We start from the raw sequence: 13,864 nt of genomic DNA on the forward strand, positions 1-13,864 counted from the left end.
TGAAAAATTACGAATATTCTAAAAACTATTATATAGCAATATATTGCTTTATATATTAAAAAAATGTAATATTCGTGAATAATGACGAATATTCGGCAAATATCGCAAATTCGAATATAGCCCCTGCCGCTCATCACTAGTGATAGGGCAGTATTTTGTGCTGCACTGTGGTATCTGGTTTTGCTAAGGCAATATTTTGATCTGCACTACCGTATTGCTGTCTCTGTCTGCTTCTGTTGTCCCTATCTACTTGTGGCTTGTGTTGGACTTGCCTACTTATGTTGGCCCTGCCTTCTATCAATTTGGACTCACCTATAAGATGGGGCCACTTTTTTTTTTTCCAGGGCTACTTTAAAGGGATTCTGTCACCTCGTTTTAGCGTATAGAGCTGCGGACATGCACGGCTAGTTTGCCATTAGTATGTCTTCAATATACCTGTCCCATAGGGCTGTGTCCTTTTATTGTGTTTAAAAAATGATTTCATAGATATGTAAATGAGCCTGGTAAGGTGCCTAAGGGGTTGTACTAACCCTCTTCGTGCCCAGCCTCGCCCCCCTGTGAAGGAGCCCAGCACCTCCTGCGTCCTCTGAATCTCCTCCTTGCTCAGAGTTAGATTGCTATATAGTGTTCCTTCCCTGTGCTGGCATCAGCCTCAGGGAAGGAACTGCGCTTGCGAGATTACGGTAATCTAACTGTGAGCAAGGAGGAGATTCGGAGGACGCAGGCGGTGCTGGGCTCCTTCACAGGGGGGGCATGGCTGGACTCCAAGGAGGTTAGTACAGCCCCTTGGGCTCCTTACCAGGCTCATTTACATATCTATAAAATCATTTTTTAAACACAATAAAAGGACACAGCTTTATGAGACAGGTATATTGCAGACATACTAATGGCGATCTAGCCGTGCATGTCCGCAGCTCTATAAGCTAAAACGAGGTGACAATACTTTTAAGTTCCCAGCCCGGCCATGATTGTAAGTAATTTCTTGTATAAAGCACACTCACTATCATGACCACAATAGGGTACTGACTGTAAAAATAGATTATTGTAAAAATCACAAAAGAGCACAACATAGATTCACATACATTCCTAATATCATTACAACAGGGCTATATAGCCATGGCTGGCCACCTGATGATCTATTCTCCCTTAGGCCTAGTTCACATGAACGTATTGCTTTTATAGTTTTTTGCGATCCGTTGTTCCGTTTTTGAGTTCCGCTGTGTTTCCGTTTCCTTTCCGTTCCTTTTTTCCGTATGCCATGTACAATATACAGTAATTACATTGAAAAAATTGGGCTGGGCATAACATTTTCAATAGATAGTTCAGCAAAAACGGAACGGATACGGAAGACATACGGATGCATTTCCGTATGTGTTCCGTTTTTTTTTTGCAGACCCATTGACTTGAATGGAGCTACAGAACGTGATTTGCAGCCAAATATAGGACATGTTCTATCTTTCAACGGAATGGAAAAACGGACACGGAATGCTTACAGAACACATTCAGTTTTTAGTGCGGAACCATTGAAATGAATGGTTCCGTATACAGAACACAAAAAAACGGTCCGTACACTTGCAAAAAAAACTGATCGTGTGAACTAGGCCTTAAGCCAATATGTCAAAACCGTAGATCATTTGTATGTAAGGGATGTATTGTGTTGGGTTTTGGCTTTATATTACAGCTGACAACCTTCAGCAGTGACTAGAGTTGGAGATGACCCCAAACTTGGTCATTTGGCTCCTCAGATGCCACGATCAATAGCAACAACAGTATCTGAAACTAGGACAGAGGGAGTGGGATCCTGCTGTCCTTCAATTGGAGACCACGTGGTGAAATTGTAGGGTTCCCATTGGTTACTATGGCATCTTGGAGGCTTGTGAAGGTTATCAGGCCCGACATAGGAAACTGATTGCAGCAGGGCTCAATTGGAAGCCTGTAAACTCTCATAGACTGCAATGGTACACTATTGCATTCTATGGTATAAGCGGTCAGAGGATCACATGTCCCCTAAGGGGACTAGAAATTACAGTAAAAAATAAAATATGAAAATACCTTTCCTAATATTCGATATAATATAGTGCCTGCTATATTCTTCAATGATAATAATGCCCATATAGTGCACCTGGTAATAATAATGCCCCCATACTGACTCACTATTAAAAATGCACCCTTGGGTAATAAAAATAGTCCCTGTGATGCCCCAGTAATAATAATGTCCCCACAGTGCTCCGCAGTAATATCCCCCACTGTCCCCAGACATATTGCTATAGTGACCCCAGTAATTTCCTTCCACTGCCCCAGGTAATATACCTATAGTGTCCCCCCAGTAATGTTCATCCCCCCCACTGCCCCCAGTAATCTCCCTATAGTGCCCTCCAGTAATTTCCCCCACTCTTCACTCACATGTAATGGGGCTCCACCCACTTAGTTTGAATAGTACTGGTAGGGCAGCACTGAGGCCTGATAGATGCCAGACAAGTGGATGGAACGCTGCTGTGATGAGCGCACTGACGGCGGCCCCGGCATGTGTATAGTAACAGTGCCGGGCCCCACCACCCCTGCCAAGCCTGGTTGCGGTCGCACCCTCTACGACCACGATCATTATGCCTCTGTATCCTTGTATCTTGAGGGACCACTGTATACACATACATACATATACACACACGTGTGTGTATACTTATATATATTAGCAGAAGGACCCGGATTCGCACGGGTATATTTCACTTAATGTTTGTGTGTGAGACCAGCCACCCGGACAGCTGCAGCAACAATCGGTTTGCATAACCAAAGAATTTCTGCACAAACTGTCAGAAACCGTCTCAGGGAAGCTTATCTGCATGCTCGTCGTCCTCATCGGGGTCTGGACCTGACTGCAGTTCGTCGTCGTAACCGACTTGAGTGGGCAAATGCTCACATTCGATTGCATCCGGCACAGTGGAGAGGCGTTCTGTTTCCGGACGAGTCCCGGTTTTCACTGTTCAGGGCAGATGGCAGACAGCGTGTGTGGCGTCCCGTGGGTGAGCAGTTTGCTGATGTCAATTTGTGGATCGAGTGGCCCATAGTGGCAGTGGGGTTATGGTATGGGCAGGCGGATGTTATGGACAATGAACACAGGTGCATTTTATTGATGGCTTTTTGAATGCACAGAGATACTGTGACGAGATCCTGAGGCCCATTGTTGTGCCCTTCATCCACGACCATCACCTCATGTTGCAGCATGATCATGCATGGCCCCATATTGCAAGGATCTGTACACAATTCCTGGAAGCTGAAAACATCCCAGTTCTTGCATGGCCAGCAAACTCACCGGACATGTCACCCATTGACCATGTTTAGGATGCTCTGGATCGGCGTTTATGACAGCGTGTTCCAATTCCTGCCAATATTCTGCAACTTCGCACAGCTATTGAAGAGGAGTGGACCAACATTCCACAGGACACAATCAACAACCTGATCAACTCTATGTGACGGAGATGTGTTGCACTCCGTGAGGCAAATGGTGGCCACACCAGATACTGATTGGTTTTCTGCCTACTACGGTTTTATCTTCGGCGAAAAAAACTGAAGACTTGCCGGAAAGCCTGATCCGGCATTTTTCCCCATAGGAATGTATTCCTATGCATTCAAAATACCGGAATGCCGGATCCGTCCTTCGAGCCTGCGCAAACCAGTAAGAATGTGAAAAAAGATGTGGACATCCGGATGCGTCTCACAAATGCTTTCAGTCACATCCAGATCAGCGGGCAGTTCCGACAACGGAATTGCCCGCTGGATCACACTGCCGCAAGTGTGAAAATAGCCTTACACAGACTTAGACAGATTTGTGAACAATATTTGAGAGTAATAGGTCTTTTGTGTATGTAGAAAATGTTTCAGATCTTTGAGTTCAGCTCATGCAAAACGGGAGCAAAACCAAAAGCATTTATATTTTTCTTCAGTGTATATATAGATTACACACATATATATACATACATACATACACACACACACACACATACCGTCCCCTTAACTTTGACCTCCACAGCAGCCTGCCCCTAGGGTGGCCAGAGGTCCGGTTTTAGGCCAGACAGTCCGGCTTTCAGACCTTCTGTCCTCCATCCGGCGCAGGGCCTAGACGGACACAGGGATGTTCTTTTCACCAACTCACTCTCAGACAGAAGCACTCTGCTGTCTGAGCATGAGCTGCAGGGAGAAAGTCACTGTCCTTCCCACCCCTGCAGCTGACAGAAGTTGATTTTTGCCTTCATTTTTTCAATCCCTGTCGGCTGCGGAGTGGGAGGGTGTAAAACTGTGTGTATGTGGAGACTAAGGACCTGCGAGCGTCTATTGGCTGATAAGTGACATGTGACCGTGTGTATGGCAGTTATGATGTATGGGATATGAAGAGTAAGACCTGCAGGCTTCTATTGGCTAATGTAGGTCATGTGATGTGCCATATTTGGATTTTTGGGGAATATCTCAGGAACGGTACGCGCTAGAGAGCTGTGACCCCCACAAGATTTCTTTCCAGGTAGCAAGGGATGTGTATACCAAGTTTCATTGAAATCGATGGTTGCGTTTTTGAGTGATCACGGAACATACAGTATATACATACGTCCTTCTTTATATATAGAGAAATATATACACTACGTGCAGAATTATTAGGCAAATGAGTATTTTGACCACATCATCCTCTTTATGTATGTTGTCTTACTCCAAGCTGTATAGGCTCGAAAGCCTACTACCAATTAAGCATATTAGGTGATGTGCATCTCTGTAATGAGAAGGGGTGTGGTCTAATGACATCAACACCCAATATCAGGTGTGCATAATTATTAGGCAACTTCCTTTCCTTTGGCAAAATGGGTCAAAAAAAGGACTTGACAGGCTCAGAAAAGTCAAAAATAGTGAGATATCTTGCAGAGGGATGCAAAGCTTCTGAAGCGTGATCATCGAACAATCAAGCGTTTCATTCAAAATAGTCAACAGGGTCGCAAGAAGCGTGTGGAAAAACCAAGGCGCAAAATAACTGCCCATGAACTGAGAAAAGTCAAGCGTGAAGCTGCCAAGATGCCACTTGCCACCAGTTTGGCCATATTTCAGAGCTGCAACATCACTGGAGTGCCCAAAAGCACAAGGTGTGCAATACTCAGAGACATGGCCAAGGTAAGAAAGGCTGAAAGACGACCACCACTGAACAAGACACACAAGCTGAAACGTCAAGACTGGGCCAAGAAATATCTCAAGACTGATTTTTCTAAGGTTTTATGGACTGATGAAATGAGAGGGAGTCTTGATGGGCCAGATGGCTGGATTGGTAAAGGGCAGAGAGCTCCAGTCCGACTCAGACGCCAGCAAGGTGGAGGTGGAGTACTGGTTTGGGCTGGTATCATCAAAGATGAACTTGTGGGGCCTTTTTGGGTTGAGGATGGAGTCAAGCTCAACTCCCAGTCCTACTGCCAGTTTCTGGAAGACACCTTCTTCAAGCAGTGGTACAGGAAGAAGTCTGCAAGGTAAAAAAAACATGATTTTCATGCAGGACAATGCTCCATCACATGTGTCTAAGTACTCCACAACGTGGCTGGCAAGAAAGGGTATAAAAGAAGAAAAACTAATGACATGGCCTCCTTGTTCACCTGATCTGAACCCCATTGAGAACCTGTGGTCCATCATCAAATGTGAGATTTACAAGGAGGGAAAACAGTACACCTCTCTGAACAGTGTCTGGGAGACTGTGGTTGCTGCTGCACGCAATGTTGATGGTGAACAGATCAAAACACTGACAGAATCCATGGATGGCAGGCTTTTGAGTGTCCTTGCAAAGAAAGGTGGCTATATTGGTCACTGATTTGTTTTTGTTTTGAATGTCAGAAATGTATATTTGTGAATGTTGAGATGTTATATTGGTTTCACTGGTAAAAATAAATAATTGAAATGGGTATATATTTGTTTTTTGTTAAGTTGCCTAATAATTATGTACAGTAATAGTCACCTGCACACACAGATATCCCCCTAAAATAGCTAAAACTAAAAACAAACTAAAAACTACTTCCAAAAATATTCAGCTTTGATATTAATGAGTTTTTTGGGTTCATTGAGAACATTGTTGTTGTTCAATAATAAAATTAATCCTCAAAAATACAACTTGCCTAATAATTCTGCACTCCCTGTATATATATACACACACACACACACACGTATAGGGTAGGACTGTCAGATGTATAGCTTTCTGGGTTGGCTGCAGGGGGGCGTGACCTAACAGAGTAGGGGAATGGCTTGGTGGGTCAGGAGCGTGGTCGTAGTCTCCACTTTTGGAGGTGGGTGAGGCATGAAGGTTTTTAATTATAGGCAACTTGAGGGAAACCGAAGTTCTTCTGCTGATCCGGTATTTTATAAATAAAAGGTGAAATATATATCAATTCAAATTTACCACTGTCATTAAGTACAATGTGTCACGAGAAAACAATTGCAAAATGGCTTGGATAAGTAAAAGCGTTCCAAAGTTATTAGAACATAAACTGACCCATGTCAGATTTGCAAAAATCAGCCTGGGATTTAACCTCTTAAGGACATAGGGCGTACAGGTACGCCCTTGTGCCCTGGTACTTAAGGACACAGGGCGTACATGTACGCCCTGTGTATTTCTGATCACTGCCGTGCGGCCGGCAGTGATCGGAACCCGGTGCCTGCTCAAATCATTGAGCAGGCACCTAGGCTAAATGCGCCTGGGGCGTCCCCTGACCCCCCCATGTCGGCGATCGCGGCAAACCGCAGGTCAATTCAGACCTGCGGTTTGCTGCGATTTCTGCAGTTTCGGACCGCGGGGATCAGAAACTTTAGTATGCCGAAAATATATCTGTATCCCCCCCCCTGCACCCCTTAGTGATTTTTGCCGGGTGGGAGGTGCAGGGGGAGGGTTGCGGGCGGTGCGGCAGGCGGGATCGCGATCCCCCGCCCGCCTCCCATTGCGTAATCGTTGGCGTCTAGTGGGTATACCAGGGTGCCAGCACATTGCTGGCACCCTGGTATAAACGGCTGACATCGGTGATGCGATGTCAGCCGTTTAACCCTTTCCATACAGCGGTCCGTACGGACCGCTGTATGGAAAAGGTTAACAGCGCAGGGAGCTCCCTCCCTCTCCCATCGGGGGGCTGCTGTGCCTTTGCAGCCCCTCCGAATGGAGAGGGAGAGAGCTCCCAGGCAGCCCCCCAAGCCCCGTCCTTACCCTTCCCCGTCTGCGCAGTTCTGATCACTACTGAGCAGACGGGGAAGGTTCCCATGGACACAGGACGCCTTCTCAGGCGTCCTGCTGTCCATGGTGCTGAACAGATCTGTGCTGAAAGGCATAGATCTGTTCAGACAAAGTGTAAAATACAGTACAGTACTATATATTGTACTGTACTGTATTATACAGACATCAGACCCACTGGATCTTCAAGAACCAAGTGGGTCTGGGTCAAAAAGAAAGTGAAAAAAAGTGAAAATAAAGTAAAAATCAAAAAACACATTTATCACTGATTAAAAATAAAAAAAATGAAATTCCCTACACATGTTTGGTATCGTCGCGTCCGTAACGACCTGATCTATAAAACGGTCTTGTTACTTTACCCAAACGGTGAACGACATAAAAAAAAATAATTAAAAACTATGATGAAATTGAAATTTTGCCCACCTTACTTCCCCAAAAAGTTAATAAAAGTGATCAAAAAAGTTGTATGTACTCCAAAATTGTAACAATCAAACCGTCATCTCATCCTGCAAAAATCATACCCTACCCAAGATAATCGCCCCAAAACTGAAAAAACTATGGCTCTTAGACTATGGAAACACTAAAACATGATTTTTTTTGTTTCAAAAATGAAATCATTGTGTAAAACTTACATAAATAAAAAAAAGTATACATATTGGGTATCGCCGCGTCCGCATCGACCGGCTCTATAAAAATATCACATGACCTAACCCCTCAGGTGACCACCGTAAAAAAAAAAAAAAAGAAACGGTGTAAAAAAAGCTATTTTTTGTCATCTTACTTCACAAAAAGTGTAACAGCAAGCGATCAAAAAGTCATATGCACCCCAAAATAGTGCCAATAAAACCGTAATCTCATCCCGCAAAAAATGAGACCCTACTTGAGATAATCGCCCAAAAACTAAAAAAACTATGGCTCTTAGACTATGGAAACACTAAAACATGATTTTTTTTGTTTTAAAAATTAATTCATTGTGTAAAACTTACATAAATAAAAAGAAATTGTATACATATTAGGTATCGCCGCGTCCGTGACAACCTGCTCTATAAAATTACCACATGATCTAACCTGTCAGATGAATGTTGTAAATAACAAAAAAAAAACGGTGCCAAAAAAGCTATTTCTTGTTACCTTGCCGCACAAAAAGTGTAATATAGAGCAACCAAAAATCATATGTACCCTAAACTAGTACCAACAAAACTGCCACCTTATCCCGTAGTTTCTAAAATTGGGTCACTTTTTTGGAGTTTCTACTCTAGGGGTGCAACAGGGGGGCTTCAAATGGGACATGGTGTCAATAAAACCAGTCCAGCAAAATCTGCCTTCCAAAAACCGTATGGCATTCCTTTCCTTCTGCGCCCTGTCGTGTCTTCGTACAGCAGTTTACGACCACATATGGGGTGTTTCTGTAAACTACATGAATCAGGGCCATAAATAATGAGTTTTGTTTGGCTGTTAACCCTTGCTTTGTAACTGGAAAAAAAAATATAAAATGGAAAATCTGCCAAAAAAGTGAAATTTTGAAATTGTATCTCTATTTTCCATTAAATCTTGTGCAACACCTAAAGGGTTAACAAACTTTGTAAAATCAGTTTTGAATACCTTGAGGGGTGTAGTTTCTTAGATGGGGGTCACTTTTTGGAGTTTCTACTCTAGGGGTGCATCAGGGGGGCTTCAAATGGGACATGGTGTCAAAAAAACTGTCCAGCAAAACCTGCCTTCCAAAAACCATACGGCGCACCTTTCACTCTACGCCCCGCTGTGTGGCCGTACAGTAGTTTACGGCCACATATGGGGTGTTTCTGTAAATGGCAGAGTCAGGGCAATAAAGATACAGTCTTGTTTGGCTGTTAACCCTTGCTTTGTTAGTGGAAAAAATGGGTTAAAATTGAAAATTAGGCAAAAAAATGAAATTCTCAAATTTCATCCCCATTTGCCAATAACTCTTGTGCAACACCTAAAGGGTTAATGAAGTTAGTAAAATCAGTTTTGAATACCTTGAGGGGTGTAGTTTCTTAGATGGGGTCACTTTTATGGAGTTTCTACTCTAGGGGTGCATCAGGGGGCTTCAAATGGGACATGGTGTCAAAAAAACAGTCCAGCAAAACCTGCCTTCCAAAAACCATATGGCGCACCTTTCACTCTACGCCCCGCTGTGTGGCCGTACAGTAGTTTACGGCCACATATGGGGTGTTTCTGTAAACGGCAGAGTCAGGGCAATAAAGATACAGTCTTGTTTGGCTGTTAACCCTTGCTTTGTTAGTGGAAAAAATGGGTTAAAATGGAAAATTAGCCAAAAAAATGAAATTCTCAAATTTCATCCCCATTTGCCAATAACTCTTGTGCAACACCTAAAGGGTTAACGAAGTTTGTAAAATCAGTTTTGAATACCTTGAGGGGTGTAGTTTATAGAATGGGGTCATTTTTGGGTGGTTTCTATTATGTAAGCCTCGCAAAGTGACTTCAGAGCTGTAGTGGTCCCTAAAAATTGGGTTTTTGTAAATTTCTGAAAAATTTCAAGATTTGCTTCTAAACTTCTAAGCCTTGTAACATCCCCAAAAAATAAATATCATTCCCAAAATAATTCAAACATGAAGTAGACATATGGGGAATGTAAAGGCATCACAATTTTTAGGGGTATTACTATGTATTACAGAAGTAGAGAAACTGAAACTTTGAAATTTGCAAATTTTTCCAAATTTTTGTTAAATTAGGTATTTTTTGGTGCAAAAAAAATATTTTTTTTAACTTCATTTTACCAGTGTCATGAAGTACAATATGTGACGAAAAAACAATCTCAGAACGGCCTGGATAAGTCAAAGCGTTTTAAAGTTATCAGCACTTATAGTGACACTGGTCAGATTTGCAAAAAATGGCCTGGTCCTAAGGTGTAAAAAGGCTGTGTCCTTAAGGGGTTAAGGTGAAAAGTGGCTTGGTTCTGAAAGGGTTAATAGCTTTATTGCAGAATAGCTAACACTGTTCCTGCTGCATCATGTGACCTGCAGTCCGACGATCTTCAGTTTATGTTTCATAGACTTGCACAGAAAGACTTCTGTCTGACACAAGGCGCTGTAGCACTCCAGTTGTGGGACTTGATGCATGAGCGGCCGGGAACAAAATTAGTTTTTCTGCAATAAAGTGCCTGGTAATGCGATTCACTTCAGCACCTTCTAGGTGGATATACACCACACAACTGTCCAGCCTTGCGGTTCACCTGGCGATCGTTTTGCGGCGAACTTTGCTCGTTCGCTATTCGCTGAACAAATGGCGATATTCACACGAGCCATATTTTTTCGCATAGCGCCGAACTTTGACCCATTACATTCAGTCTTTTGCCAGTGTGCGATATACCTATAATATACTTTCTAACATAGAAAGTATATCATAGTGCATTTGTATTGTACAGCAGTTGTGTGCAGTTCTGCTACGATACCGCAGCTATACAGAGGGACAAACGCTATTGGAATAAGTAATTGCAACTGGTGTGATATACTAGTAGGCATTTATAGGTAGCAGTTATGATGCTGAGTAGCTCACATATAGCGCTCACAGTGGCATAGCGCATAAGCAATGAGTGTTGTTCATATATTGGTAGACAGTTGCAGGTAGCTCTTCTATTAAAAGTCTGTAAAGCTCAGCACTTACCCATTAGTTGATACCCAAGGCGCTGGTGGCGCTCTGTGGCTTGACGGTGGAGCGCTTACCTTGAAGATGGATTAAAGCAAGGATTTACATTGAGTTGGAGCGGGATAGGCTATGGGGCAGTCCACTCACCCCTGCCTTATCTGGATCGCGTTACCGCTCTTGCTGCTCCCCGCTATCGCCGGTAAATAAGGTGGTGTGCCTCTACACATTTTATTTCTATTAATGGAGCCAACACACTACCTTTAAATGCTGCCAGACCATAAGTCCTGCTTTCTCCCACCCACACAGAGTGACTAGGAACGTTTCCTGCACACTCCGGTTGGTTTTTACAAGCCAATATTGCAATCAACTCGGAAAACTATTCATCATTGGACTTATGTCTTTTTTCAACCATATTATCTATGTAACTCTAACTGAACACAGCACAAGAGACCTTACAGAACCGCTTTCAGCCATTGCATAAACAGTGCAATTGCGAAGAAGTAGATTATGGATGCTTGTATTTTCATAGTTTTCAGCTTTGCTATTTCATTTTGCAACAGAAAACACACATAGAATAGGTTGGTCCATGTCTGATACATAATGTTAATTAATACTTGTCCTCACAAACAAAGATGACCAATATTTGTGCATTCCATTAATATTTGCTTTGAATGCGTGAAACTGAATGTTAGGGTTCTGCATAGCGCGGCTCTCCCGAGTGACATGTCTGATGTTCTAAGAACTTAGAATAGTTCCTAAAGTTTTTCTCACAAGCCGTGCATTTAAAGTTTGTGTTGTGAGTCCTCATATGTCTGACCATTGAAGACTTCAGTCCAAATCTCTTGCCACATTCTGTACACATGAAGAGCTTCTCCCCGGTGTGTATTCTCTGGTGTACAATGAGGGATGACTTCCGTGTGAATTCTTTCCCACACTCTGTACACAAGAAAGGCTTTACACCGGACCGGGTTCTCCTTTGTATTTGATCAGATCCATCCCTTATGGCTCCTCCTAAACTGTTATTATTCAGCACATTTAATGTAGGTTGCCCAGAATGGTTTCTGGTTTCATCTGTTTTCCCTGAACATCCTTCAATAGAGGATTCTGAAATGTTATGTTCATTTCCCCAGTATAGAGTACATGGAGGTGTGCCTACGAGTTCATTCTTCTGGCCATCAGTGGGCTCAGCATCTACAAAACCAAAAATATGATTAAATTATACAATCCATGTTAACTTTAACCCTGAAAGCACTCTGCACCTTGCAACCATTTTAGATTTTATTATGCAGTCATCTGTGATGACTAGGGATGAGCAAACTTGTGTTTTCAAATTTGCCGTACAAGGTTTGGGTTATTTAAAGAGGACCTTTCACTTGTATAAACTATGTGAACTGAGTATGCTGCCATATAGAGCGGCGCCCGGGGATCTCACTGCACTTACTATTATCCCCGGGCGCCGCTCCGTTCTCCCGTTATAGGCTCCGGTACCTTTGCACCTTAAGTTATAGTAGGCGGGTCTTCCCTTGTCCTGTGGGCGTCTCCTTCTCCTAGGCTGCAGCGCTGGCCAATCGCAGCGCACAGCTCACAGCCTGGGAGAAAAAACTCCCAGGCTGTGAGCTGTGCGCTGCGATTGCCCAGCGCTGCAGCCTAGGAGAAGGAGACGCCCACAGGACAAGGGAAGACCCGCCTACTATAACTTACAGAGTGAAGATACCGGAGGGCATAACGGGAGAACGGAGCGGAGCCTGGGGATAATACTAAGTGCAGTGAGATCCCCGGGCGGCGCTCTATATGGCAGCATACTCAGTTCACATAGTTTATACAAGTGAAAGGTCCTCTTTAAGAATTCTGCTACCATGGACCAACAATTTATGGTCCGTAGTAGCAGAATCCATAATGAAATCCTTAGATAACCCAAACATTGTACGCCGAACTTGAAAACACAAGTTTGCTCATCCCTAGTGAAGACAAATGATAGGACCTACCAAGAAACACAATGAGGCTGATTAAGTGATCCTGTCTAATTTTTAGACAACGTAAACTACAAATCTATAAATTGGACTGGTTTTGCAAGTCACAATACCAAAAAGTGTAAGAAGTATTGTATATACCAATATTTATTGAGTTACCAAAGGTATAAATAACACAGATATTGCACAATATAAAACTACGTCCTAGCTAACAGTATAGGAGGTGGTGAAATTGTTCATAGCCTTTAAAGGGGTTTTCTGAGACTTTAAAGGGGTTCTGCAGTTTTTTTTAAACTCTGGATAAATCATCAGCATCTGATTGGCACCCGGGACCCCCGCTGATCAGCTGTTTGAGAAGGCAGCAACGCACTGTTTACCGCAGGCCCAGTGACGTCACGACTAGTATCAACTGGCCTGGACGGGGCTAAGCTGTGTTCACTTGAATGGAGCTCAGCTACACTAGTCGTGACGTCACTGGGCCAGCGGTAAACAGTGCGAAGGCCTCGGCACTACTGCCAGCGCCGCTGCCTTCTCAAACACCTGATCAGTGGGGGTGTCGGATGTCTGACCCCCGCCGATCAGATGTTGATGATCTATCCAGATTCAGATGGTATGCCTCATCACATACGGTTCACAGCTGTTCGCAGCTGTGAACCGTATGTGATGAGGCATACCATCTGAATATGTACGGTAACCTAACTGTATCATCGGCATTTAAGGACACTGAGACACGCATTTTCATATGAGCAGGAACTGCTTGGCTTACCTGTCTAATTGCCATATTAACATTGGATCAGCGCATATGAGCCTGCAAACCCACTAACTAATTACACACAACAGCACAACATTATTAACAACTCCTTTGATTCAGTTACATATACACTACAGCCGTTTTTACAAGAGACCGACACTATTTTTCCATCCCTACTTGTGGTATTTAATATTCATGTATTTTATCTTTAGATTTTATTGTATAAATATACACGTGTTATATTATTGTGATTTAATAAAAATTTTATTCTACTGCTATCTTGGTCCA

At 43.2% G+C, this 13,864-nt stretch overlaps 1 protein-coding gene across 3 annotated transcripts in view; it reads right to left on the minus strand.

Annotated features, from left to right (window-relative positions):
• Positions 1 to 10,762: 10,762 nt before the first annotated feature.
• Positions 10,763 to 13,864, minus strand: part of LOC122923586 (zinc finger protein 271-like) — a 36,156-nt gene continuing 33,054 nt past the window's right edge. For all 3 annotated transcript variants that reach the window (XM_044274441.1, XM_044274442.1, XM_044274443.1), the window contains one exon: positions 10,763 to 12,046. In XM_044274441.1, the coding sequence (XP_044130376.1) occupies positions 11,544 to 12,046 (503 nt within the window). In that variant the 3' untranslated portion in view covers positions 10,763 to 11,543. The remainder of the gene's footprint in view (positions 12,047 to 13,864) is intronic.

Source organism: Bufo gargarizans, unplaced genomic scaffold, assembly GCF_014858855.1.
Source record: "Bufo gargarizans isolate SCDJY-AF-19 unplaced genomic scaffold, ASM1485885v1 original_scaffold_1767_pilon, whole genome shotgun sequence".
In the NCBI taxonomy this organism is placed as follows: domain Eukaryota; kingdom Metazoa; phylum Chordata; class Amphibia; order Anura; family Bufonidae; genus Bufo; species Bufo gargarizans.